This window comes from Ascidia mentula, chromosome 8 (assembly GCF_947561715.1).
Source record: "Ascidia mentula chromosome 8, kaAscMent1.1, whole genome shotgun sequence".
NCBI classification, from domain to species: domain Eukaryota; kingdom Metazoa; phylum Chordata; class Ascidiacea; order Phlebobranchia; family Ascidiidae; genus Ascidia; species Ascidia mentula.
This window is the reverse complement of record NC_138573.1, coordinates 5,786,940-5,813,056: the sequence shown is the minus strand read 5'-3', so window position 1 is coordinate 5,813,056 and position 26,117 is coordinate 5,786,940. Positions and strand designations below refer to the sequence as shown.

At 39.7% G+C, this 26,117-nt stretch overlaps 2 protein-coding genes across 3 annotated transcripts; one reads left to right on the top strand and one right to left on the bottom strand.

The window, feature by feature from the left end:
* Window positions 1-2,361: 2,361 nt before the first annotated feature.
* On the top strand, window positions 2,362-8,169 carry LOC145910948 (uncharacterized). The gene is made up of 13 exons (XM_082998175.1): window positions 2,362-2,457; window positions 2,559-2,689; window positions 2,751-2,879; window positions 2,943-3,087; window positions 3,231-3,367; window positions 3,489-3,594; window positions 4,163-4,311; window positions 4,373-4,461; window positions 4,552-4,650; window positions 4,890-5,026; window positions 5,369-5,545; window positions 7,609-7,785; window positions 8,147-8,169. The coding sequence occupies exons 1-13, from the start codon at window positions 2,376-2,378 to the stop codon at window positions 8,167-8,169; spliced, it is 1,581 nt and encodes a 526-aa protein (XP_082854301.1). The 5' UTR covers window positions 2,362-2,375.
* A 2,843-nt stretch (window positions 8,170-11,012) lies between these two features.
* Window positions 11,013-23,319, bottom strand: LOC145911142 (uncharacterized). 2 transcript variants are annotated; one of them, XM_082998392.1, is made up of 23 exons: window positions 23,148-23,319; window positions 22,611-22,726; window positions 22,154-22,288; window positions 21,688-21,835; window positions 21,424-21,539; window positions 21,200-21,305; window positions 20,789-20,934; window positions 20,545-20,630; window positions 19,838-19,927; window positions 19,034-19,250; window positions 18,579-18,713; window positions 18,112-18,259; window positions 17,848-17,963; window positions 17,624-17,729; window positions 17,211-17,356; window positions 16,965-17,050; window positions 16,271-16,360; window positions 15,442-15,683; window positions 13,912-14,073; window positions 13,625-13,731; window positions 13,275-13,400; window positions 12,826-13,043; window positions 11,013-12,361 (listed from the first exon to the last, which is right to left on the bottom strand). In XM_082998392.1, the coding sequence occupies exons 1-23, from the start codon at window positions 23,242-23,244 to the stop codon at window positions 12,253-12,255; spliced, it is 3,048 nt and encodes a 1,015-aa protein (XP_082854518.1). In that variant the 5' UTR covers window positions 23,245-23,319; the 3' UTR covers window positions 11,013-12,252. The 2 variants fall into 2 exon arrangements, with proteins under 2 accessions (XP_082854518.1, XP_082854519.1); XM_082998393.1 differs by having other exon boundaries at window positions 12,836-13,043.
* Between the last annotated feature and the right edge of the window lie 2,798 nt (window positions 23,320-26,117).

Sequence of the window (26,117 nt, the reverse complement as noted above, 5' to 3'; positions counted from 1 at the left end):
AATTAAATTCTTCAAAAATTCAAATACTTGCGGAAACTAAGGATTCCGTTCAAAAAGGGGGAAAAGAGATAAAAAGGGTAAAATTTTGTCATGAAAGTATATTGCTTTAAGTATCGGTAAAAGTATGATTTGGAAATTCTCGCATTTTTAGAAAATGCATGTAGTTTTACCGATGATGGTGTAGCTAAACTTGTAAAACATTTCAAGAAACACTTTCATCATCCAGAACTTTGGACGTTTTCCTTCCCTCCGGCGTTTTCCTCCACTCTTCTGAGAAACTGTTTGTTTGCTGGCCTCGTTTTCATATGGTGTCATATAGCGTATGCTTTTTTTACAGAAACGAAAAACAAATTTAAATTTCGTGTGCACATAGCCCTGTAAATCCTCGGGGTCCTTTCAACAAACTTTACATAATGTACATTCGCAATATTAAGTACGTCGAATTAGTTTACTAAACAATAACTAATATGAGAAGATAGGCAGCAAAAGTTTTAATTGCCCTCACACGTTTGTAATATAGGTATTTTCAACGTAGTCATGATGTTGAAAAATTTTTTGCCCAACGACTTACATTAGTCATAGGATACATAAAAATTTCTGTTTCACACACTGCATCCCCGACAGACTTGACACAGTTCGTGTTGTCTCTAATTGCCTCACCCCTGCTTCCAAACGTGCAAAGTGCAATACTACAGTATGCGCAAGCAAGTCGCATGCCTTTTTGTATTGAGTGATGGGTTAAGGAAGTTATTAAAAGCGCACTGCCAAACTAACAGCTATAAGTTCGTGCTATATCATGAACGAAATTCCCCGTAAAGCCCCACATAGTAATGTCACACCCAAAACTCCTTGGGTTCGTCACACAATTACGCAGCATTTTGACCCAGCTATATATCTCCATTGTCCCTGCGCGCATTCAGAGCAAAGACTTGTGCGTTTATAATGGTTATTTCGCTTGGCCGTAAAGCTTTCGTTGGGCCGTTGTTTCTTTAAATAAAGTTTCGAGTGTCATTTACGAATTTTCTGCTATAAGATCCTGTAGCATCAATCATGCAAGAGTTTTGCGTCATTTGGAAACTATGGTTTTGTGGTGCTTTTATGCAACATGAAATTCAAGTATGCAAAGAGTCCACAAATTTGCATTCAAACAGTTTAATTGCATACGGGGATTTCCTTAATGCGTTTTGTACTACTATGCCACTGTTTTGTGCCAATGAGGGTAATTGGCTCAAGGTAAATTCAAGAAAATTCCGTTGTCAAATCGAATCGTGGCAACAATGCGAAGAAATTTGGTGTCATTAAAACTTGAGGGAAATTTCGCCGCAAAAAAATTTTCGAGACGCAAAATCCTAGAGATTTGTGCTTAATCACCGCCTGAATGCAAAAAAGTGACCCATCAGTCTTAACGCCGCTAATTTGGTGATGACGCTTGTAAACTTTCCCGTGTTTTGCGGCTTTCCTTCAACGGGCCGAAAGGTCGCACGGGTCTCTTACGTCACTTAAACGCATATATAAAGCGTGCACAAGCAACAATCAGACGAAACTGCTGCGTCAGCCGAGCAGCCGCAAACGGAAAACACTTTTCAGTCGGGGCATTAATAACTTCCGTTTCATGAAAGATTGTTCAAATGGAGACGAAATTAAATCAGGGATTTTTAGGCAATTCGCTGGAAAAATCAAACGCTCGGGAACGCGCACTTATTAGGCAACCATAGAAGTTTTCTAGAGTTGGGTACTTGGTTCCATAATAGTCCAAGCCATGTAACAACAGTGTTTTCGTACGTGAAAAATGTCACCGAGTCATTTAGGGGTTTTAATTCGGGTTGTTCACAAGGATTTAAAACAGGAATGAAGTTTAAATCAGACAAGTAAAACCTTCATCAGTCAGTTTGTTTTTTTAAAAAATACGTTCTCTAAGAAAGTAGTCATTGATAGTGAAAATGAATGAGGACACAATTGCTAAGTTAGCGAAAGCCTACATTTGGAGAAGGCCTCCCAACGGTGTGTGTGCTTGCTTATTCTATGTTTGTTTTTTTAATTTACAAGGACGGTAGCAACCACGGAAACCTTCCTACGGCCGGTTGTAGATCTCCTACTTTCGCGGCTAAACCGCATTACTCGTTTTTTTGCGTATTTTGAATTGCAGAAGCAAGGCTGTTTTGATTGTGACCTATTTGTACCGGGGTGGTATTAGGGGTCGTCTCGATGTCAACGTATCTACATACGTGACAAATGCGGTGAACGCGTCTATTTAAATGTGCGACGTTTTAAACCGTGTTGTGTCTTATCAAACATGCTTTGAATAAACAAGCATTTTGTGCAAATCACCCTACAACGTGTATTTCTTCATTGGCTCCTTCTAGCATTAGTCAAGTATGGACATATCGCTTTTTTGTTTATGTGTCGGACTTGTGTTGGTTACACTGGGCGCGACATCGAGTCTTGCAATGAAACAAGGTAAGTGTACCTTCTCCCTCGATGTTTTGTAGTTTTTAATCGCTTGTTTTTTTGTTTTTTTTACTTCTTTCAAACATTATTTGTTATTTTTGATTAATTAGATGTTGCCGCCATGAATTGTAAACGCTACAACAAAACTTTGAATGTCCATGCCGGTTGGCCCTACGAGATTTCGGCTATAGATTACATCCAGTCGTTTTATAGAAGCGGGGGGTATGCAGATCGAATACAGGTAACACTTTCTTGTCGAATGCACACATTTACAAATACTCATTGATTTTTTTCATGTCCAGATCAATGTCACCAACGAGGACACGGGCATGGTTGTTTTTAGTCAAACTTCATCACTCTACGGTTCGCACATGTTGGCCTTCCTCATCCCAGATATACATAAAGACTCGCATTATTCCGTATACACAACGGTAAGAGTGCGTGTTAGCAAAATGAAAACTCGCAGAAAATTTTCTCTTTGTTGAATTTTACAGCTTATGAACAAAGGCCAGTGTGAGTTGTATGACGTGAGATTACACGTCACCGACCCGAGCGAGACGTGCGAGGAGTTTTCCGATCCAAACAAAGTAAAATGGTTTGAAGCTGCAAACGGCGCTTTCACTTCCCTCCCTTGTCAGTGTAAGTCATTTTGAGGTCTTTTTCCTGTTGCTTTTCAACGCTCCGTCAAAAAATTAAGATTGTGCAAACATGCGCTGTTTGCCGAAAAATATTTCAATTGAAAAATTTAATGGCTTTTTTTAAATTTTAATCGACGATTTCAGCTTTAAGCGAAATTGACCACAAGGTGGTGCTGGACAAAAAGAAGCACAACTTCACAGTACAGTGGCTTCGCAACTGCAACTCGACCCTTCCAAACAACACAGAATTGACTTTGCGGAGGAACAAAATATTTGAGCAGGTAAAAATAAAAGGCTCGTTACAAAATTTGTTTGAAATGTTTTGTCTAAACACATCTGTTTAAATGTTCGTGGTAAGGCTGCGCACCGGAAAACATTTTTGATTAAAATGTTGTTATCCAGATCAACTTTCAACAAGTTCATACCAATGATGTGGGAGTTTACACTTGTGCTGTGACGTACAAGGGAAAAACCCGATTCGTTCGCTCGCGCGGACTTTGTGTTGGAGGTGAGTTTGCGCAAAAATGTTCAAAACATTTCGTAAAAATATAAAAACAAACACTACGTTGATTTATATAAGCAAGTGGAGCCAATAATATATGATTTCAGTAAGCCTCTGAGAGATGGCCACTGTCTCGACCTATAAGGTCTCATCAGTGCAGCTTCGTGTGACGTTTAGACGACTTTGTCGACCAAACGGCCAGGCAAAGACTTCCACTTTGTGGTGACTATACACCGTCATTTGCTTAATATATTCGCTGGGTTTTGATGAACTGCGTTTTACCAAATGTAATTGTTACATATTTTTTATCGTCGTCTCTTTACGCCTCTAGTGCTTACTCCTGCGCTTTTCATGGCGGTTTTTGTGTGTGGTTGATAGAGGGTATGTATATGCATGGCTAAAGAGCAAAAGGTGTGTTGTGGGGAGGGATAATATAAACCCAACTGCGGTTTGAAGCAAAGGTCCTACGACTCCCGAGGAAAATAATTTTTGATCAATCTTTTAAACAATAATGCCATTCTTTATCACAGAAAAACAGCACAAGTATCAACAATCATATTTTTCTTTTTTGTAGCTCGGATTATAAAAGAGCAACCCCTAATAAAGTGCAGCAAATCTGCGTACTTGGTCCCAACGCTGGGTTCCAACCTCACTATCAACTGCTCAATAGCAGTGGGCATAGGTGTTGTTCAAAACAAAATGATTGCAACGTACTGGAATAAGGTTAGAATGCTCGGTATAATTAGAATTCGGCAGGTAACACAGTAACGTCGTCTTTGCGCAGTCAAAGGACAACAACTTCGAATGTATCAACACTATTCCGGACAAACTGAATACTTTTAATGGCAACGGCAGTCAACATACCTGCATTAGGTAAGGGCTGTAAATTCTGTTTTATTTTTTCAATGTGTTTTTTAGTCTAAACGTGTCCGTATTTTTAAACACTGCACATAATTCATGCAGACATCTTTATCAGCCAAATGAAAGGTGTTTCAGAACTCCACCGACCCCAGACCAGTTGAAAAGCGAGGAGGAATATGTCGTTGCTACTTTAAACTTAATGTAGGTGTCAATACTGTTTTAAAGCATCAATTCCCAGTTTCAGACATTCACAACCAACGCGCATACAAAACCAAAATTTTACCCCATAGATTTCTTTCAATCCCAATCCGTATATCACGTGTCACCGACCATGAATGATTGTTTGCTTGTAATATTGCAATAAGGTTTCACCCTTATGTAAAATATTCTTCACACGCCAGTTGAAAACGTGCTGTAACCATTTATCTAACTTATTGCAGCAATATACAAACCCACGACCTTGGCGTTTATTCGGTGTGGTACGAAGCAGCTTCGGGCAGAAAGATATACCACAACATAGCTGTAAACCTGGATGAAAGGACGGTCGTAGAGGACAAAATAATTTACCTGGGTGTGGGTATAGGCATTGCGGTTTTGCTTCTGGTTTTTCTATTTCTTCTATGGATATTTCGCTTTGCTTTGGTTTTCTACTGGACGAAGTATTGTGGTGGGGGATATAATGCAGGTTCGTATGCGTTCATGTCCTATGACAAACTTGGGTATATTCCCATAACCATTGTCACCAATCGGGTGGATTCTGCAGAGGTTTAGATGTTTAAAAGATAAGTTTCAGAAATTCATTACCAGACATTTTAATGCACAGGATTTTATTTCTTAAGCTTGTGTATGCTGTATTATAATGGGACATAACCACGGACTTACTCAAATCAAGTGCCTTTAAACGAACAATAAATTCCAGGGAAGAAGGAAAGGAGTCTGGAGTCCACCTTCTCCGACCAAGAGATTCAAATCCCTCTACCAAGTAGGGATCGGTTGAAGAGCAGCATCTCATCTGATTCAGGCTTTGGAATCCATCCCACGGGGGTAGAGAGATTTCTAAGCACAGCAACCGCAACCACTGAGGTCGGATCGCCAGGTTGGGAATGAATGGAGTTCTTATATGGTTAAGTGTGGTATTTAAGTTGTGAAATTGCATTGAAACGACGTGCGAAAATTAGCAATTGCGTTTGCCTCGTGAAAAGTGAAACTAACAACATATTTTTTTACGTTCTAAGCGTGTTTGAAACGCATCTTTTAAATTCAAATTTGAAGTTTTCTCATTTTCTACTTTAAATGAAAACTTTAGTTTAAACCCTTACTATTTTTATTTACTAAGACTAAGATACAAAGAAACTACATTCGTTTACGTCCCAGTACATTGTCCTAAGTAACACGTTATTTTGCCTATCTACGTAGTTTCTTCTGAACACAATTAATTCGTATTTTTGTTGTTTCAGACGACCTTGGCTTTTTACCCTGATCTCAGTGTTGTTAAGGTTTTTGTTACGTTTGTAAAAAGGGTGAAGTCGTCGTTTTCTCGAGGACTAGTACCAAATGAACATTCGTTTGCACACTTGACAGTTGGTAAATGAAAACTATCCGCAACACATAGTGCAATCCATTTTAATGTTACCTTTGTCGTGTTTTGGTTCCATATCAGTTGCGATGAACATATCTTTGTTTCTCGGATCCCATCGAGTTAATTTGCATGCGAGGAAGTCACCAATTAATCTCGTGTATTTATTTGGTTTTAAGTTTCTTTGTGTTGTCGTGAATCCTTCAACTTTGCGTTCTTGCCAGTTTTGAACATTTATGCGGAAATAAAAGTACCCAGCACACGCTAATTAATGTTTTGGTCTTTTACAGTTTGAATCTTATACTAAAAGAAAATACATCATGATGTAATGAGGCATTGAGTACGCCTAAAATGGGTTTTACTTGGTCAAATAACAGGCCGATTTCCTATACGTGACCATAGTGCAATGACTCTTCTTTCTCTTTATTCGAATTACAATTTTGCTGTGCCATTTCTGGGTGATAACAAGAATCACAACAGGCTCATGTGGGTTACTTTGCGCTATGTAATGAAACCTGTACATAACGTTTCAACATTGAAGCCTATTTGCTTGTTTGTTTTGAAGGCACGGAACGTTTTAAAGACTTGAAGGTTTGCAAATGCTTTCTGTTACAGGTTGTTGAGGGCATCAGACGATTTTGTAAACTGATAAAATAAGGAATGGATTTAAGTGCGATCGCGGCGGCGAAACGCCCCTTCAGTTCACAAAATTATGCTATATACATGTAAGTTTTTGCATTGGCACAGAATTTAAACAGATATTATTAAAAATAATCCTCTAGCTTCACCACACGGATGTTATTTAAAATAGTCCTCTAGATCTACCATACGGATGTTGTTTAAAATATTTCTTCAACTTAACCACGCGAATGTTATTCAAAATAGACCACAAGGTTTTCCAAACTTGTTTGGGCGCGGACCCCTTTTTGTGAACCTGTTTTTTTCGGACCACCTGTCTTACGTCACATCATTTTGCAAAGTTATCAGAGTTGAAAATAGAGGAATCAGCGTTGAAAAATAGAGGACTAATTTAAATAGAATCCGTGTGGTGGAGCTTGTCATCTAACTTATTGTCATCTAACTTAATCATCTAACTTATTGCAGCAATATACAAACCCACGACCTTGGCGTTTATTCGGTGTGGTACGAAGCAGCTTCGGGCAGAAAGATATATCACAACATAGCTGTAAACCTGGATGAAAGGACGGTCGTAGAGGACAAACTAATTTACCTGGGTGTGGGTATAGGCATTGCGGTATTGCTTCTGGTTTTTCTATTTCTTCTATGGATATTTCGCTTTGCTTTGGTTTTCTACTGGACGAAGTATTGTGGTGGGGGATATAATGCAGGTTCGTATGCGTTCATGTCCTATGTCAAACTTTGGTATGTTCCCATAATCATTGTCACCAATCGGATGGATTCTGCAGAGGTTTAAATGTTTAAAAGATAAGTTCCAGAAATTCATTACCAAACATTTTGATGCACAGGATTTTATTTCTTAAGCTTGTGTATGCTGTATTATAATGGGACATAACCACGGACTTACTCAAATCAAGTGCCTTTAAGCGAACAATAAATTCCAGGAAAGAAGGAAAGGAGTCTGGAGTCCACCTTCTCCGACCAAGAGATTCAAATCCCTCTACCAAGTAGGGATCGGTTAAAGAGCAGCATCTCATCTGATTCAGGCTTTGGAATCCATCCCACGGGGGTAGATAGATTTCTAAGCACAGCAACCGCAACCACTGAGGTCGGATCGCCAGGTTGGGAATAAATGGAGTTCTTATATGTTTAAGTGTGATATTTAAGTTGTGAAATTGCATTGAAACGACGTGCGAAAATTAGCAATTGCGTTTGCCTCGTGAAAAGTGAAACTAACAACATATTTTTTTACGTTCTAAGCGTGTTTGAAACGCATCTTTTAAATTCAAATTTGAAGTTTTCTCATTTTCTACTTTAAATGAAAACTTTAGTTTAAACCCTTACTATTTTTATTTACTAAGACTAAGATACAAAGAAACTACATTCGTTTACGTCCCAGTACATTGTCCTAAGTAACACGTTATTTTGCCTATCTACGTAGTTTCTTCTGAACACAATTAATTCGTATTTTTGTTGTTTCAGACGACCTTGGCTTTTTACCCTGATCTCAGTGTTGTTAAGGTTTTTGTTACGTTTGTAAAAAGGGTGAAGTCGTCGTTTTGTCGAGGACTAGTACCAAATGAACATTCGTTTGCACACTTGACAGTTGGTAAATGAAAACTATCCGCAACACATAGTGCAATCCATTTTAATGTTACCTTTGTCGTGTTTTGGTTCCATATCAGTTGCGATGAACATATCTTTGTTTCTCGGATCCCATCGAGTTAATTTGCATGCGAGGAAGTCACCAATTAATCTCGTGTATTTATTTGGTTTTAAGTTTCTTTGTGTTGTCGTGAATCCTTCAACTTTGCGTTCTTGCCAGTTTTGAACATTTATGCGGAAATAAAAGTACCCAGCACACGCTAATTAATGTTTTGGTCTTTTACAGTTTGAATCTTATACTAAAAGAAAATACATCATGATGTAATGAGGCATTGAGTACGCCTAAAATGGGTTTTACTTGGTCAAATAACAGGCCGATTTCCTATACGTGACCATAGTGCAATGACTCTTCTTTCTCTTTATTCGAATTACAATTTTGCTGTGCCATTTCTGGGTGATAACAAGAATCACAACAGGCTCATGTGGGTTACTTTGCGCTATGTAATGAAACCTGTACATAACGTTTCAACATTGAAGCCTATTTGCTTGTTTGTTTTGAAGGCACGGAACGTTTTAAAGACTTGAAGGTTTGCAAATGCTTTCTGTTACAGGTTGTTGAGGGCATCAGACGATTTTGTAAACTGATAAAATAAGGAATGGATTTAAGTGCGATCGCGGCGGCGAAACGCCCCTTCAGTTCACAAAATTATGCTATATACATGTAAGTTTTTGCATTGGCACAGAATTTAAACAGATATTATTAAAAATAATCCTCTAGCTTCACCACACGGATGTTATTTAAAATAGTCCTCTAGATCTACCATACGGATGTTGTTTAAAATATTTCTTCAACTTAACCACGCGAATGTTATTCAAAATAGACCACAAGGTTTTCCAAACTTGTTTGGGCGCGGACCCCTTTTTGTGAACCTGTTTTTTTCGGACCACCTGTCTTACGTCACATCATTTTGCAAAGTTATCAGAGTTGAAAATAGAGGAATCAGCGTTGAAAAATAGAGGACTAATTTAAATAGAATCCGTGTGGTGGAGCTTGAGGACTATTTTAAATAACATCCATGTGGTGGAGCTAGAGGACTTTTAAATAACATCCGCATGTTGGAGCTGGAGGAGCATTTAAAATTACATTCGTGTGGTGGAGCTAGAGGACTATTCAAAATAACACCCGCGTGATGAAGCTAGAGGACTTTTAAATAACATCCGTGTGGTGGAGCTAGAGGACTATTTTAAATAACTTACGCATGATGGAGATAGAAGTCTATTTAAAATAATATCCGTGTGGTGGAGCTAGAGGGATATTTTAAATGACGTTAAATATAATGACGATGTTTAATAACATCCGGGTGAAGGAGTCGGACGAAAGTTGAAGGACCCCTGGCAGTGCTTCCTGGAACATTAGGGCAACGCGAAACCCAGGTTGAAGAGCTCTGCTCTGGCTCTATGACACAGATGCTATTTAAAACAGGGCACTTCAGCCTGGCTTGCAAAATTTCACAATTTGGTTCTACAACACTAACTAATTTGCTTATGAGGCATATGTGCAACAACCAGGTATTGAGACACAACAACTGTATTTCTAGGTGTTTTGTAATAAATACAACTTCATGCTTTGCATCTTTTAGTGGCCGCACTGCAGTTGACAGTAACATAATTATTCTGAGTGAAAAAAACAAGTTATTTTATGTTCACTTCAAAGAAATATATCAACGACCCATAGAGAGTCGGAAATTTTAACGCATAATGCTGGACAAATCGCTAATCTGCCTTAAAGCACTTGGCCTGACGCAACACAACCGCCCAAGCGAGTGCAGCAAGGCAGAAATAGCAGCAGGCCGGGCAAATAATCGACGAACTGTTGTCACGTGAATGAGGCTAGTATGTGTTTTATTAGATTCTGACTTGCTGCACTTGATTGCCAAAGTGAGTCTATAACCTACTCAGTCCGACAGTAAGTTAATTACCAACCTTACATTAAGGGTGAACACAGTTAAGCTTGAAACGGATCTTGTTGGCCAGTAACTTCACAGATCTGACTTTCATTTCCACGATTAAAGCAATGCTGTTGCTGATTTAGCTGAACAACAGGTCGACCCCGCATTGGTAACTGTTAAGTGGCTTCACGAGTGTGTGACTGCGTCTTGCAACCGAACAGAAACAAAACTGTACTCTTGTGGACTTTCTGGGGTATTTATGTTGTTATTATCCGACCAGCTCCATGTTATTTTTCTATGAGCCATGTTTGCAAAGCCTTCGAAAGCAAGCATAGTGATCCTATATTTCAAAGCACACTTCATTTCTGGGGCTTTGCCACCACTTTCCTACAAAACGATCAGAAGTTGAATGTAGAAACTCGAAGTTTATTTACAAACACCCGTGGGAAAACACTTGAAACGATGAAACGGAGGCGACACCTGATGCTTGAAAAGAGGAAAGGAGTAACTTGCTTAAACGGTGACCACAATGTCGGTACGGCCTAGGCATGCAACGCAATCGCTATGTCAACTTGAATGATTGAAATTTGTTTTTAAAAGTTTAAGGCGTTTCAAAATACAACTGCAGCATATTTTGAACTTTGGGGGTAGGCGGAACGCTTCTACTTTTCGCAAGTAACATTTAAAATCACTAAAAATGGGGCACATAATATGCTTCGGTGCTTCAATTAAAAGGAGTATATGCCCCAAGAATGGTATCAGGCAACAAAATCAAACAAAAGGGGGTTGGTATGATGCACGTCTTGACATGAGATACACCTTGACTGGTCGTCGAGCTCACCCAGGATTCATTCAGTGGCTCACACTTTTTCGGACACCTTATCTTAAATTCGAATTACAAACGGGAATTGAAAAGTATAACAAAAAAAAACAACTCCTCCCCACCGGTTAAAGCGCACGGACCAAAATAATATTTGCCGAAAACTTTGTCGATATGCAATGACGTCTGAAACCAAGCGGTGAAAGCTGGGTGGGGATAAAAGAAATCAGCTTTTAAGGATCCAAGAAATTAAATGAAGTTGTGTTGGGACGGAACGTGTTTTGAACTGATTAGGAGTCACAATTATTTCACAATTATTAACTGATTAGGAGTCACAATCGCTATTTTCCGAGAACAGGCTTTGCGAAGAAAAGACGATAGACGAATTAAAACAGTTCTAAAAACACAATGCCAGTGCAAGATAAGGCGGGCGAAGTAAAAAAATGTACGCCAAGAAAGTATGGAAGATCTCGAACAGGCAACGAACGTCCGTGCAGGTCGCATAGGCTGCCAGCAAACGCACACGTTTTCGTACCTTTAAGCGTGTAGGCGAAATACAGACAATGGAAGCACAGAAAGGGGGCTTTTCCCTTAGCAATAACGGTACCATGGGCGAAAGGTACAGGAATCTAAAGTTGCCAGAGAATTCGGGGGTGAATATTTTGAATGGTGACGCACGGGATTTTGCACCAAATTGCGCTGTGAGGGGTGGCGGCGTGGTGACGTCACAGGCTTCCGCCTGACGCCAGATTTTTTGCGTTTGAGTTCAGGAACGGCAAGAGTTGTTCAGATGTGGGTTAGATTGGAACACAATGTGTGACTCCCTTCCCAGGAGAGCATAAATCAACAAAACCGAGGAAAAGGGGTCGATACAGTGTTGAAATGCTCGGTGCGGGCACGTTAGAAAGTACTGCCGCGGATTATGCAAAGAAGCGGAACAATAAACAATTACCGCATAATACTGTATAGATGGTGGACCGTCGTTGCCTCGAGCCCCACAGAAAGGCACGTACCCAGGGTATACAAAGTCGTTTTATCATATTCGAATATGCTAAAAAAATTCAGAAGAAGGTGTCGGCCTGTTAGTGTTGTTGCCAGTATTTTCCAAATTTCTACAGAAAGGATTGAAAGAAGGCTGCGGTGGGACAACCCTGCGGACACGGATTGTTTTACTGCTTCGGTTTGCACACAAAATACGATTTCGCTCCACAAGGCTAGCTTGGCCTAGTCGGGACCATTACGTCACATGAGGTCATAGTGATGTGTTCGACGGGCAAGTGTCCGGCTCGATGACAAAGCACGTAAACTGTTCCCCCGTCGGCTCTGTAAAAATACAATGATTATACTTCAATCGATTTATACAATAACCATTTTTTTTTCGAAAAACAAATTTTTTTAAACGTAGTTAAATTAACCATCACAATCAATGTGAGCTATTTTTTTATTGATTTTTAGATGGTCGTTGTTTCAACAAAACGATAGAAACTAACTAATAACTTCCTAAAATCGTGCAGACAGCATACCTGTGAAAGCAGCCACAGTTAAAAATATTAAAATCGTTCACGTTTGCTTTCATGATTATCAAGTCGCTGAATATACTTTGCTTAAAATTAGATACATTACTTCATTCGATCCATACAATTTAACCAGATAAATAAAACATAAGCATTCCGATTAATCTTTTATTAAGGTTAATTATATTACACCTCTGTTGGAGGCAGCAAGCGAGCAACCATTGGTATCCATCAAACCAAACAAAAAGCAAGCAAGCAAGCAAGCATGTTTACCGCCACTTACTGGGCGAACCAGCTTCCGTAACTTCGGTCTCCACACTCATAGTGCGATGAAAGCCGTTGGCGTATTGCTGTGACAGCAGTGATGACGTCGTCGACTCGTGGCGCACCGACCGCTGGGTGGCGAGCTTGGGCATCGCCCACTCGAGCTCGTGCTTGAAACGCCGTTTGTCGAAACTTCGAGTGTTTGACCAGTGGATGGCGTGGTTGAGCTAAATGTTGATAAATAAATTTGTATAAAGCCTTCATCCGTAACTCAGGGATTAGAATGCGGTTGGTTACACAGCGAAATTTTTTTTCAATTCCAAGCAATTGTCACAACGGGAATTTTCTAACTGTTTAAAAAATATGTCGCTACAAATATGTTTGCCATTACTTAACAATAACGTTTCAGGCAATCGCACTGCAAAGGTCCTTGGAAAAAATAGAACATTAAAACACACCCTCATGGCCCTTCTTATCATTCTGTGCGTTTCGTCGACGTCAGAATGCTGTCGGATGTATTCCCTTGTTCCAGGTATCATCACAAATATTAACTTCGAGTTAGAGTCGATCATGTTTTGAAAGCCCTAAAAATTCGAAAAGCCCTCGTAAAACTAGCTTTACAATTATACACGAACTTGGGCATTTGTGCCTACGCAGAAAGCAATTTTAAAGTGCACTTTAGTAAAAACATGAAAGCTTGTGATATTAAAAAAAGACAACCAATGTGTCACTGTGTTTGTTAGTTATGGAAAACCGCGTTAATCATTTGTCCCCTTTAAAGGTTTCGGTAACCTATGTTAGATTCTACCTTCTGCAGACAGAAGATGCTCCAGTGATCTTTCAAGTACTCTGGAGTGAGAAGAATCACAACGCGGTGACACAAACGCATCGCATTCACCGAACTGTCGACTCTCACTGAAAACAGGACGCGTCAGAAATACAAAGAGCAAAAGACGACAAATTGCGTGAATTTAGGTAACGATCACGAATGACGATCTGCTCACAGTTAAAACATTTTGAAAATGTACCTAGCTTGGTTAATTTATTTGTGATCCCCATCAACCTACAACCTCGTTAAACCTGTAGTCGACTTACTTTCGCTCAGATATCCGTCCCGGTTTTCATCGTAAACGCGATATCCGAGGCTCTCCAAGTTAGCTATAGTTGCAGCGGTTGCATCCCGCGTTAACTGCTGTGCAAACTTGTCCATCTCAGTCGAGAAGTGATAGGAAATGAAGGCTCCGTATTTCTTGTCGTCTGTAGGAAAACAAGTGACAGTTTTATGGGAGGTATCATGTAGGTTGCGATCTATCAACCAGTGCGAATGACAAATCGAAATAAAGGAATACAGGCCTTCGCGTATAACGCTTGGATTTTTAAACAGTGTCGAACGTCGTACACAATTTTGCGAGCTCCCTCGCAGTGTTTTTATTTCTTACAACAAAAGTCTTATTTGAATGCAATGTGCATGCAGTATCAGTCCAACGATTGCATTCAGTCGAATTCTAAAATCTTGGGTCGAATTCCCAAAAAAATCATTCGGGTTTGCACTTGTTGTTTTTTGGACGAATATGCTTCCAAATACATATACGATTTAACAACAGACCAGACAGTGTGTTACCGAAGCTTGCAGGTGTATTAATTAGACAAATACGGCTCTTGTAGCGAAAAATCAGGACATACTTTTTTCAACATTTTTGTTGTTAAACTTTTTTTTTGTAAAACCTTTACAAAAACTTGAAAGTTTTTAAAACAAACATGCCAGTGCCATTTTGTTGAGCACCGAGATCAGGACGAAGGCTCCAGCATCCTAATATAACCCTGAGCGATGTTTTTTCCGCCTCACGCGAGCCGACACCGGTTGCGGCTGTCAGTGACGCCGCGCAGGCCCTAATTCTTGATTGATTGCGGAACCGGGACGCTCGCGGTGGGCCCCATCATCGTCGATAATTAATAAACCATTGGGGGGACTTTCAGCTTGGTGAGCGCCGCGCGGATGCAATCATCATTGGGGGACCTTAATAGCCACACCGGACAACCTGGGTTTACGATGCCAGTCCGGAAAAGGCTCGTTTAAGATCGGGGTAAGCTGCCTTGATGAGCACAGCGGTCGCAGCGTGGTGAGTAAAAGTTTTGTAAACAATGCTGCTGCATGCGCCCGCAGCCTCCATTTTGTTTGGATGTTTTGAGTGCGTGGCGCAACATGGCCGGGCGTTTTGTTGGGAATACACCTTTTCAGCTTTGTCATCATGTTAAATTTTCAAACGTCTTCTCAGGATAGATTTACTGTTTGCACAATAGCGCTCCGTTTGTCAGTAACATTCAAACATATTTTGTGCGCAAAAAGGAATTCGCCAAAAAAATTTTTTTTTCAATGAATTAAAGTTCTGTGAACTGCATACAGATGGATGTTGTTTTAACCTATACGGTCTCATCGAGAAAGTGGCCATCTGTGGGCAGCTTACCGAATTCAAATTAATGGCACCATGCATATTTATTTCAATATGTTGTTGCGCTTTGAATTTGAAAAAAATAGCTACTTTTGTACAATCGATCAAAATGCAACCATTACGCTTTTACTATTATATTAGGATTAAATTTTGTACAAAATGAGTCGTAAAATACCTGTTGCGTAATTGCCAAATGTCCTTTTGTAATACAAGCAGATGTAGAAGCGCTGCCAGAAGAGCAGAAGAATCACTAGAAGCAAGAAGACAACACACAAGAGGCAGATAAGGATTACGTAGTTGATGCTGATCACATGGGGCTCGCGATTTAGTTCCACAAGGAGAGTAACGTTGGCGACCACCTCATGATCTTGTCGAACAGCAACCACGTATTCGCCAAGATCCTTCGCCTTAACATTGCTGTGGAAACCACATAGTAACGAATAGTAAAACCAAGATTGTTGGGCAAAGTACAAAAATAAAAAGCAAAACACGCCTTTCAGGGTAAGTATACATTGTGAGAAAATGTTACTAAAACATACAGGTGGAAGTATTATAAAATCTATAACGTTGCTACAAACCGAACTATGGGGTTCAATTTTTCGAACGTTTCGACTTAAACGGTTTGACTAAAACTGATAAGCGTCGGTCAAAATAAAACCTTGTTAAATTTGCTGCATAAGAGTTTAGCTATTGTAAAAATTTTCAAAGGGAATGGATTCGCTGTGATGTTTAAAGATAGTTCAAAGCTTTGCTTTCTTTACATTTTGCAAAAAAGGTACTTATGTTATTATGGACGACACCTTGTAAACCCATAATAACATAATGTAACGAAAGCAAAAAAGGTACTCAATGTGGCATCGAAACCATAAAATTGGTGGAAACAAGATTTGTTTAAACGATGTATACTTGCGCATGATGTGTGAGTTATATATGACAGAAATTTTTAATAGATTATTATTTTTAGATAGTTAATACGCCAGTGTAATTGTAACAACTATTCTTACTCGATCCAAAACTTCACAGTGGTCATGAAACGGGACTCATCCAGTTCTGCGTCGGTGGGAACGTGAAGAAAACAAGGAGGGTCAGTTGCACTGAAAAAGATTTGTTGCGTCACGAGTAAACAATTCGAATTATAATAATGATAACAATAAAGCCGGAAAATAAGCTTTTAGGCGGGTAATGTGTTACGTGTTTTGAGTTGGGACAAAATAAGTTGCTTGCTTTGAAATTTTTTATTTCTGTTGCATGATTTGCACAACCACAGCCGATGTACACAAAATAGAAGTTAGTTCCTAGTTTTCATGGAACATCACATTTGGAACTAACTAATGCAAAGTTATCACAGCGACCAATCACCATGAGACATTTCAAAAGATATATTTAACGCAGACGACTTTGTGGTTTGACAGGGTAAAGTTATAACTAGTTTAACATCTTGCCAACAACCTCACCAACATTTTATTACAAAAGAATTTGACTATTTACTTGTTGTTTTTTTCAAGCAGACAGGACATGCAGAAATGCTGTCGCACACCCCACTGCAAAAGCCTTTTTACTTGGCGATCTCGACTATCGTATTTAACTTATTAGGTTTACCAGCATCCCAACCAAAGTATTAAAGTTGATCCAAATCATTTTTTTTCTTACTTCAAGTTCGCATGCTCGTTATAAATACGTATAAAAGTCAACACTTACAACTTGCAATGCATGCGCTGGTCGACGCCATCGGTTAATTCTTGAGCGTTGTTCATACACAGCGTGGTGACATTGGACCCGACCATCTGAAATGAGAACAATTTTACAAATTTAGATCAGGTCATAAATGTCTATGGAAGGACAGGAAACGCTGCAGAAAAAAAATATAAAAAAAAATCTGAATGCCGCCTGCACAAGGCAGTTTAGTAAAATAATAGATTTCTGTAAAATACACAACAAATCTACCTTTTTCCATTTCACAGAGTGCTGTAAATTTTTTGTGTAGCCGTTGCCCATGTCCATCACACATTCGAACAGCACCTTTTGGCCCATGTTCACCCGGAAATTTCTCTGAGCGCATTTTAATACCACGCGTCCGGTGGAAGCCATGGCTGCAAAAAATGGCCGATTTGTCACACAGTTGTTGACTTTATAGTTACGTATTATTCAAACTTGCACCATCAATAATGAAAAATTTAAACATCCGGTGAAACAATTTATTTTGAGCATTTTGTTTTTGCAAACGTTCGTTAAACTCAATCAACAAAGCCAGTTATATTTAGATTTGATCGCAAGTTTTTGCAGGCAAATTCGAATGTGTTGATCGCTTGGCTGGTTCTATAGTCGCGGCTTGAATAAAAAAAAAAATGGTTTCTTACGTTTGACGCATATCTTTCGGTGAGCCAGAAACTTTTCTTGACCGTTGATGACGAACGAACACGTGTAGATCCCAGCATGTTCGTAGCCGATTTTGTCTATGTTCATCTGCAACACACTGACTGTCAGAGGATCCTGTTTAGTGTAACTTACTCTCCATGATCCAATGCCACGGTGTGCCACATTTCCTAAAAGATTATTAGGAGGAACACGCGAATTCACCAACCTGCTTAGTATCGTCGATCCATGCACCAGTGACGTTCACGTCGCTACAATTCCTCCGCCATATAACAGTGTGATTGTGTTCATACTGGGCATGCACGGGGTAAGGATCTTCGGGGCCTGTAGAATATTGGTTTGAAAAATAAAAAGACATTGCTTATATAGGAAAACATATGTATGGAGTAAATAACGCGCAAATATGGAAGAATCGATCTCTTGTACAAATGCAGTTCGAACATTTAAAGCACAGAGAATTCACGGAACTTACCACTGATGCAGCGCAGTTTGATTTGTTTTCCGATTTCCGTGTCTGAATCCCAATGCTCGACGCTAACCAAGGATTCGTTACAAGTTGTGTATTCGACGTCGCTGAAATTGAGCTGAATTACGTAACGAGAGCAGCCCCCGTCTGAGGTCTGAAGCAGAAATCAGGGTTTAAAATTGGAAACGGTCCCTCAGGATAATAATGATAATTTCCCGAAAGCTTTCACTTGAATTTTGATACCAGGTAACGCACCTAAAGGTTTGTTATCGGAATTACCAAATCGCCGCGGATTTTGGCCAAAATTATTGTGCCGACGCTCTAAAAATAACATCCTAAATCTTTAGATCTGCTTCCTCAACACTATTTTCCCCTTAAACACACGATGGATATCTCATAAAATCACCAACTTCGTCAACAAAAGGTTTAAATTTCCCACACGAAACTTGCACACGGTTACAACAATCACTCACTATAATGTCGAGGTAGTAGACGTCGCTGTGGTTCTCGTGCACCGACTGAAGAAAGTGCTTCACGTCGTACATGTAATACGTATCCTCGGTGGCATTGAAGATTACCTCGCCTGACGAAGCCTCGCTCACGACGCACTGAAAAGGGTTACAAATGATTTATGTCATAGTAAGGCCTAATACCTGGAGACGTATTTTTTTTATTTGTTAGACATTTCTTTTGTGCACACGTACATCTTTAATGTTTTTTTGCCCAAAACTTTGAACAGCAACTATTCAAGATAAAAAAGTTGTTTATATTATTAGCCAGGAGTTCACTTAACAGGTGGCGCGATTTGCACAACCACAATCCTGCAACATATTGTGACATTGCGTCGATTATGTTATATTATCACCCAGAAAAGACCGATATTGTATTAAAACGTAACCGCCCTAAGACAGGAACAGTATGTACTTACAGTCCACTCATCAAAGTCGTAGTTCACGTAGTCCCCGCAGCTAAAGCTAAACGGCCAGCCGTTATGCACATTTTCAGTGATCGTTAGCTGTACTGGACACGATCTGATCACATGGGGCTCGCGATTTAGTTCCACAAGGAGAGTAACGTTGGCGACCACCTCATGATCTTGTCGAACAGCAACCACGTATTCGCCAAGATCCTTCGCCTTAACATTGCTGTGGAAACCACATAGTAACGAATAGCAAAACCAAGATTGTTGGGCAAAGTACAAAAATAAAAAGCAAAACACGCCTTTCAGGGTAAGTATACATTGTGAGAAAATGTTACTAAAACATACAGGTGGAAGTATTATAAAATCTATAACGTTGCTACAAACCGAACTATGGGGTTCAATTTTTCGAACGTTTCGACTTAAACGGTTTGACTAAAACTGATAAGCGTCGGTCAAAATAAAACCTTGTTAAATTTGCTGCATAAGAGTTTAGCTATTGTAAAAATTTTCAAAGGGAATGGATTCGCTGTGATGTTTAAAGATAGTTCAAAGCTTTGCTTTCTTTACATTTTGCAAAAAAGGTACTTATGTTATTATGGACGACACCTTGTAAACCCATAATAACATAATGTAACGAAAGCAAAAAAGGTACTCAATGTGGCATCGAAACCATAAAATTGGTGGAAACAAGATTTGTTTAAACGATGTATACTTGCGCATGATGTGTGAGTTATATATGACAGAAATTTTTAATAGATTATTATTTTTAGATAGTTAATACGCCAGTGTAATTGTAACAACTATTCTTACTCGATCCAAAACTTCACAGTGGTCATGAAACGGGACTCATCCAGTTCTGCGTCGGTGGGAACGTGAAGAAAACAAGGAGGGTCAGTTGCACTGAAAAAGATTTGTTGCGTCACGAGTAAATCACGATCAAATTCGCGATTATTAATGATAATAATAACAATAAAGCCGGAAAATAAGCTTTTAGGCGGGTAATGTGTTACGTGTTTTGAGTTGGGACAAAATAAGTTGCTTGCTTTGAAATTTTTTATTTCTGTTGCATGATTTGCACAACCACAGCCGATGTACACAAAATAGAAGTTAGTTCCTAGTTTTCATGGAACATCACATTTGGAACTAACTAATGCAAAGTTATCACAGCGACCAATCACCATGAGACATTTCAAAAGATATATTTAACGCAGACGACTTTGTGGTTTGACAGGGTAAAGTTATAACTAGTTTAACATCTTGCCAACAACCTCACCAACATTTTATTACAAAAGAATTTGACTATTTACTTGTTGTTTTTTTCAAACAGACAGGACATGCAGAAATGCTGTCGCACACCCCACTGCAAAAGCCTTTTTACTTGGCGATCTCGACTATCGTATTTAACATATTAGGTTTACCAGCATCCCAACCAAAGTATTGAAGTTGATCCAAATCATTTTTTTTCTTACTTTATGTTCGCATGCTCGTTATAAATACGTATAAAAGTCAACACTTACAACTTGCAATGCATGCGCTGGTCGACGCCATCGGTTAATTCTTGAGCGTTGTTCATACACAGCGTGGTGACATTGGACCCGACCATCTGAAATGAGAACAATTTTATAAATTTAGATCAGGCCATAAATGTCTATGGAAGGACAGGAAACGCTGCAGAAAAAAAATAAAAAAAAAATCTGAATGCCGCCTGCACAAGGCAGTTCGTAAAATAATAGATTTCTGTAAAATACACAACAAATCTACCTTTTTCCATTTCACAGAGTGCTGTAAATTTTTTGTGTAGCCGTTACCCATGTCCATCACACATTCGAACAGCACCTTTTGGCCCATGTTCACCCGGAAATTTCTCTGAGCGCATTTTAATACCACGCGTCCGGTGGAAGCCATGGCTGTAAAAAATGGCCGATTTGTCACACAGTTGTTGACTTTATAGTTAGGTATTATCAAAAATTGCACCATCAATAATGAAAAATTTAAACATCCGGTGTATAATTTATTTTGAGCATTTTGTTTTTGCAAACGTTCGTTAAACTCAATCAACAAAGCCAGTTATATTTAGATTTGATCGCAAGTTTTTGCAGGCAAATTCGAATGTGTTGATCGCTTGGCTGGTTCTATAGTCGCGGCTTGAATAAAAAAAAACTGGTTTCTTACGTTTGACGCATATCTTTCGGTGAGCCAGAAACTTTTCTTGACCGTTGATGACGAACGAACACGTGTAGATCCCAGCATGTTCGTAGCCGATTTTGTCAATGTTCATCTGCAACACACTGACTGTCAGAGGATACTGTTTAGTGTAACTTACTCTCCATGAGCCAATGCCACGGTGTGCCACATTTCCTAAAAGATTATTTGGGGGAACACGCGAATTCACCAACCTGCTTAGTATCGTCGATCCATGCACCAGTGACGTTCACGTCGCTACAATTCCTCCGCCATATAACAGTGTGATTGTGTTCATACTTGGCATGTACGGGGTAAGGATCTTCGGGGCCTGTAGAATATTGGTTTAAAAGATATAAAGACATTGCTTAAATAGAAACACAAATGTATGGAGTAAATAACGCGCAAATTTGGAAGAATCGATCTCTTGTACAAATGCAGTTCGAACATTTAAAGCACAGAGAATTCACGGAACTTACCACTGATGCAGCGCAGTTTGATTTGTTTTCCGATTTCCGTGTCTGAATCCCAATGCTCGACGCTAACCAAGGATTCGTTACAAGTTGTGTATTCGACGTCGCTGAAATTGAGCTGAATTACGTAACGAGAGCAGCCCCCGTCTGAGGTCTGAAGCAGAAATCAGGGTTTAAAATTGGAAACGGTCCCTCAGGATAATAATGATAATTTCCCGAAAGCTTTCACTTGAATTTTGATACCAGGTAACGCACCTAAAGGTTTGTTTTCGGAATTACCAAACCGCTGCGGATTTTGCCAAAATTATTGTGCCGACGCGCTTGAAATAACATCGTAAATCTTTAGATCTGCTTCCTCAACACTATTTTTCCCGCAAACACACGATGGATATCTCATAAAATCACCAACTTCGTCAACAAAAGGTGTACATTTCCCACACGAAACTTGCACACGGTTACAACAATCACTCACTATAATGTCGAGGTAGTAGACGTCGCTGTGGTTCTCGTGCACCGACTGAAGAAAGTGCTTCACGTCGTACATGTAATACGTATCCTCGGTGGCATTGAAGATTACCTCGCCTGACGAAGCCTCGCTCACGACGCACTGAAAAGGGTTACAAATGATTTAAATCATAGTAAGGCCTAATACCTGGAGACGTTTATTTTTTATTTGTTAGACAATTCTTTTGTGCACACGTACATCTTTAATGTGTTTTTGCCCAAAACTTTGAACAGCAACTATTCAAGATAAAAGAGTTGTTTATATTATTAGCCAGGAGTTCACTTAACAGGTGGTGCGATTTGCACAACCACAATCCTGCAACATATTGTGACATTGCGTCGATTATGTTATATTATCACCCAGAAATATACCGATATTGTATAAAAACGTAACCGCCCTTAAGACAGGAACAGTATGTACTTACAGTCCACTCATCAAAGTCGTAGTTCACGTAGTCCCCGCAGCTAAAGCTAAACGGCCAGCCGTTATGCACATTTTCAGTGATCGTTAGCTGTACTGGACACGATCTGTTGCCCTGACCTATTGGACGCAACAACAACAATCAGTTACTTTAAAATGATCAGTGCATATCAATTTGTGTTTCTATGTTTTTCCAAGTAGCATGGGCTTCTATAGTAAATATTCTGACACCGAAGGCATTTCTAGTACCACATAGCGATCTGGTTGCTATGTGTCACTAAAACCTTGCCGCCCTCTACGTTAGATAAAGTTCATGTGACAAATGTAAGATAAACAGGGTTGCCTTTAATTTTAAAATAGAAATTACTGGAAAAGTTATATGACCGCCTTCATTGTTTACTTTAACAACATTGGAGCATAAAAAAATAAGGATTTTAGCCAAATTTTAGAAATGAGGACGATATGGCAATCCTGGTGACAATATAATAAGCGTTTCGGTTTAATTGATCAGGACAGTGGAAACCATATAGAATATATCTACCTTTGTTCACAGCGTCCACGGAAGCTTGGACGAAGCTGAAGCTCTGAAAGGCAATGACGAGCAACGTCATCAGCACGCAAAAACCTTGTGACGTCATTTTCTTGCGTTCGCTCACCGAATCAGCATTGCACAATTGTGAAGTCGTGGCAGTTTGCAATGTAAAAACACTACACACGTCTGTATATAAACAATCTCATGGTAAGTTCCAAAAACACCTTGAAGCTAAAAGTCATTATGTTTGTGTATATATACATTTGACAACACAAGATGCTGCAAAGCCTTTCAAAACGTAGTTTCTGCAATGTTTTGTTCCATAGGGCACGTATTTGCGATACGGCCGATAACCATCTCTGAAAACGAGTTTTGCGCTAGATCGTCATGCAAGGCCTTGGGCGTTTGTAAGAGCTTTGCGATTACTTTACCATGACGAAAAACAGTGCGGGCCTACAACTGATCTCATAACTAAAGGTTAAAAGTTACATGTACGAAGGAATTCCAAACCTGGTTAAAACAGGTTTTCAAATATTCAGTTTTTAACCAAATAAAAAGCAGTCCTGTTGTAAGACCAAACAAATTCCTGGTTCTGCACAGTCAACCAACTGTATAACACAAATCAAAATATTCTGAAGAACCAAGCACCGTTCCTATTCGAATAACCTAGCAGCAAGTTAGAGGTATTACGGGCAGAAGGTAGGCTATTCCTCCCGTACGCGTTATCGCACCACCTTGGTGGACCACCACAAGCATCGCTGATTGATATGTGAGCTAGGCAAGCGATGGCCCGGTGCCAATTACACTGCTGACACAACAACGCATTGTACAGTTAAATCTGTTGTACGTGCTTGGCTCGTGCAGTCTGGGCATGTGGTAAAGTCGTGAAAAGCGCGCTCACATCGACCATTCACGAGACAGATCCTGGAATCAGGCGTGAAGTTGTGAACGAACATTTGCGTATTGGAAAAGCTAAGCGCGCCAAGCTCTGTTGTTATACGCTGTGGTGGATATGTAAATTGCTACACGGTTAAAAACATAGAGTATGATAGAAAACAGGGGGGAATCCACATGTATTATCTAAGGTATGGTTTTATCCAAATCTAAGTGTGAAGCATTTATGCTTAAGTGGCATGACAGGTACGAATTGAATACACCGGTTTTAGCAAAAGGCTATAGGTTTTCCAATCTCAAGCCGTTTTAGCTCTCTGCCATTCATCGGACCGCTGGTGCATACGTTTCCCCAGTGATAGCGCTGGCGAAAATCTCTTCACTGACGTTTACAGAGCAGAGGTGGCACAAATAATTTAGCCATTACAACCTACTCATGTTTATGTGCCCGGGATAACCTCTTTTCTAGCGAGTGGACACCTACACCGGATCACGCCTCTCGCGAGCCACCAGGGTTCGTGACATGCCTCATTGACGTCATAGGGCATGCGGGTATGTTGCGAGGGCTACTCACATTGGAACCACGACTTTGTACCAACCGAGGTCTAAATTTTCCAAGTCATAGTTAACACCAGGAGCGTAACTCATAGGAAGTGTCAGGAGGATCACAAAAGATTCACGTTTTTTTGATCGGTCAATGCCCTCGACCCGTGTATCAAGTAAGAAAATTGATCGGAATTCTTGTACAGGATAGCTTGGAAATCCCGGTGTGGTCAAAAAAGATTCACTTGAAATCACAATAAATTTAATCACGTGCATCGTACTCTTATAACATTAAAAGAGAATTCATTATCTCCATAACGAAAACACGACAAACATACATTGCGAATGCGCAGCCTGGTTTACCAAAAAAAAAAATCAGAAAACACATGAATTGATAAAATGCTTGGTATAATCACGAGCAAAATACTTGACCACTCGCCAGTGTTTTAGATTTGGCTTTTAAAAATTACTTGGCATGAACTATCGTTTTAAATCCCTGTAAAAATGAAAACAGCGTTCTGTATTTATTAGAGGTTGAACATCACCAATAAAGTTATACGGTTCGTCAATGTGGTCGTTGAATATTTCTGGGAGTGCGAAAGATATTTGAACATCGATATTCCGACGAAAATGCCGAATCACGAGAACGTGGTAAGTGCGGTCGCTTGAATTGCGCTTAATTCAACGCCGCGGACTTTCCCTGCGCTGGATGCATTGACAAGCGGTTTTAAACGAAAAAAACACTTCTATTTGATGATAGTTGCTGTATGCCACCTTGGTAGACACGCAAATCCCAAACTCACCATGAAAAAAACTTTAAAATGTACCATTTAGTTGCGTCCCAGCCTACATAGCATCAAGACGCCTATTTTGCTATAACGAGACAAGTTCACGGGTCTGCCAACACATTTGTCTGAACCAAATCGTGTGATCCGTGAAAGGCATTTTAACATTCACGTGAAATAGGCAATATTGTGAATTTAACTTTTTGAGTCGGGTTGAAAATCAAGTTTGATACGCTCAAGCGGTCGAAATTCACGAAGTACTGCAATTATGACGTAGAACCAGCGCGTAATTGAACAATGCTTGACAACGCTGGAGGCGAACGACATCTTCGCTTACATTTCCGCAAATAAAGTCTAAAACACTTCATATCTGTAAGATTGCTGCGGTCGACGGTTAAACGTAGTAAATAGTTCGAAGATCCATCCGATGACGCTCGCTTAAGTCTACGACAAGTTTAAACACTTCGTGCAAAAAGTTGATTACGTAGCACAGCAAAACAAAAATACCAACATCAGTAAACCCCTGAACGATAGCACAAGAGCAACACTTCGTATCCTGACATTGGTTTGGTCTTTATAATCTAACACAACATATTGATCTCCAGCGCTGTTCTAAGCTTCAGTACAATATGTATTGTCAAATACAAAACGCAACAGCAGCACTCAGCAATTAAACCAAGGCAGCAATGATTGTTTGAGCGTTCAGCCCAGTCGACGTTCAAGGGTTCCGAGGGCTCTTGTGAATCTTAAATCCCCAGCA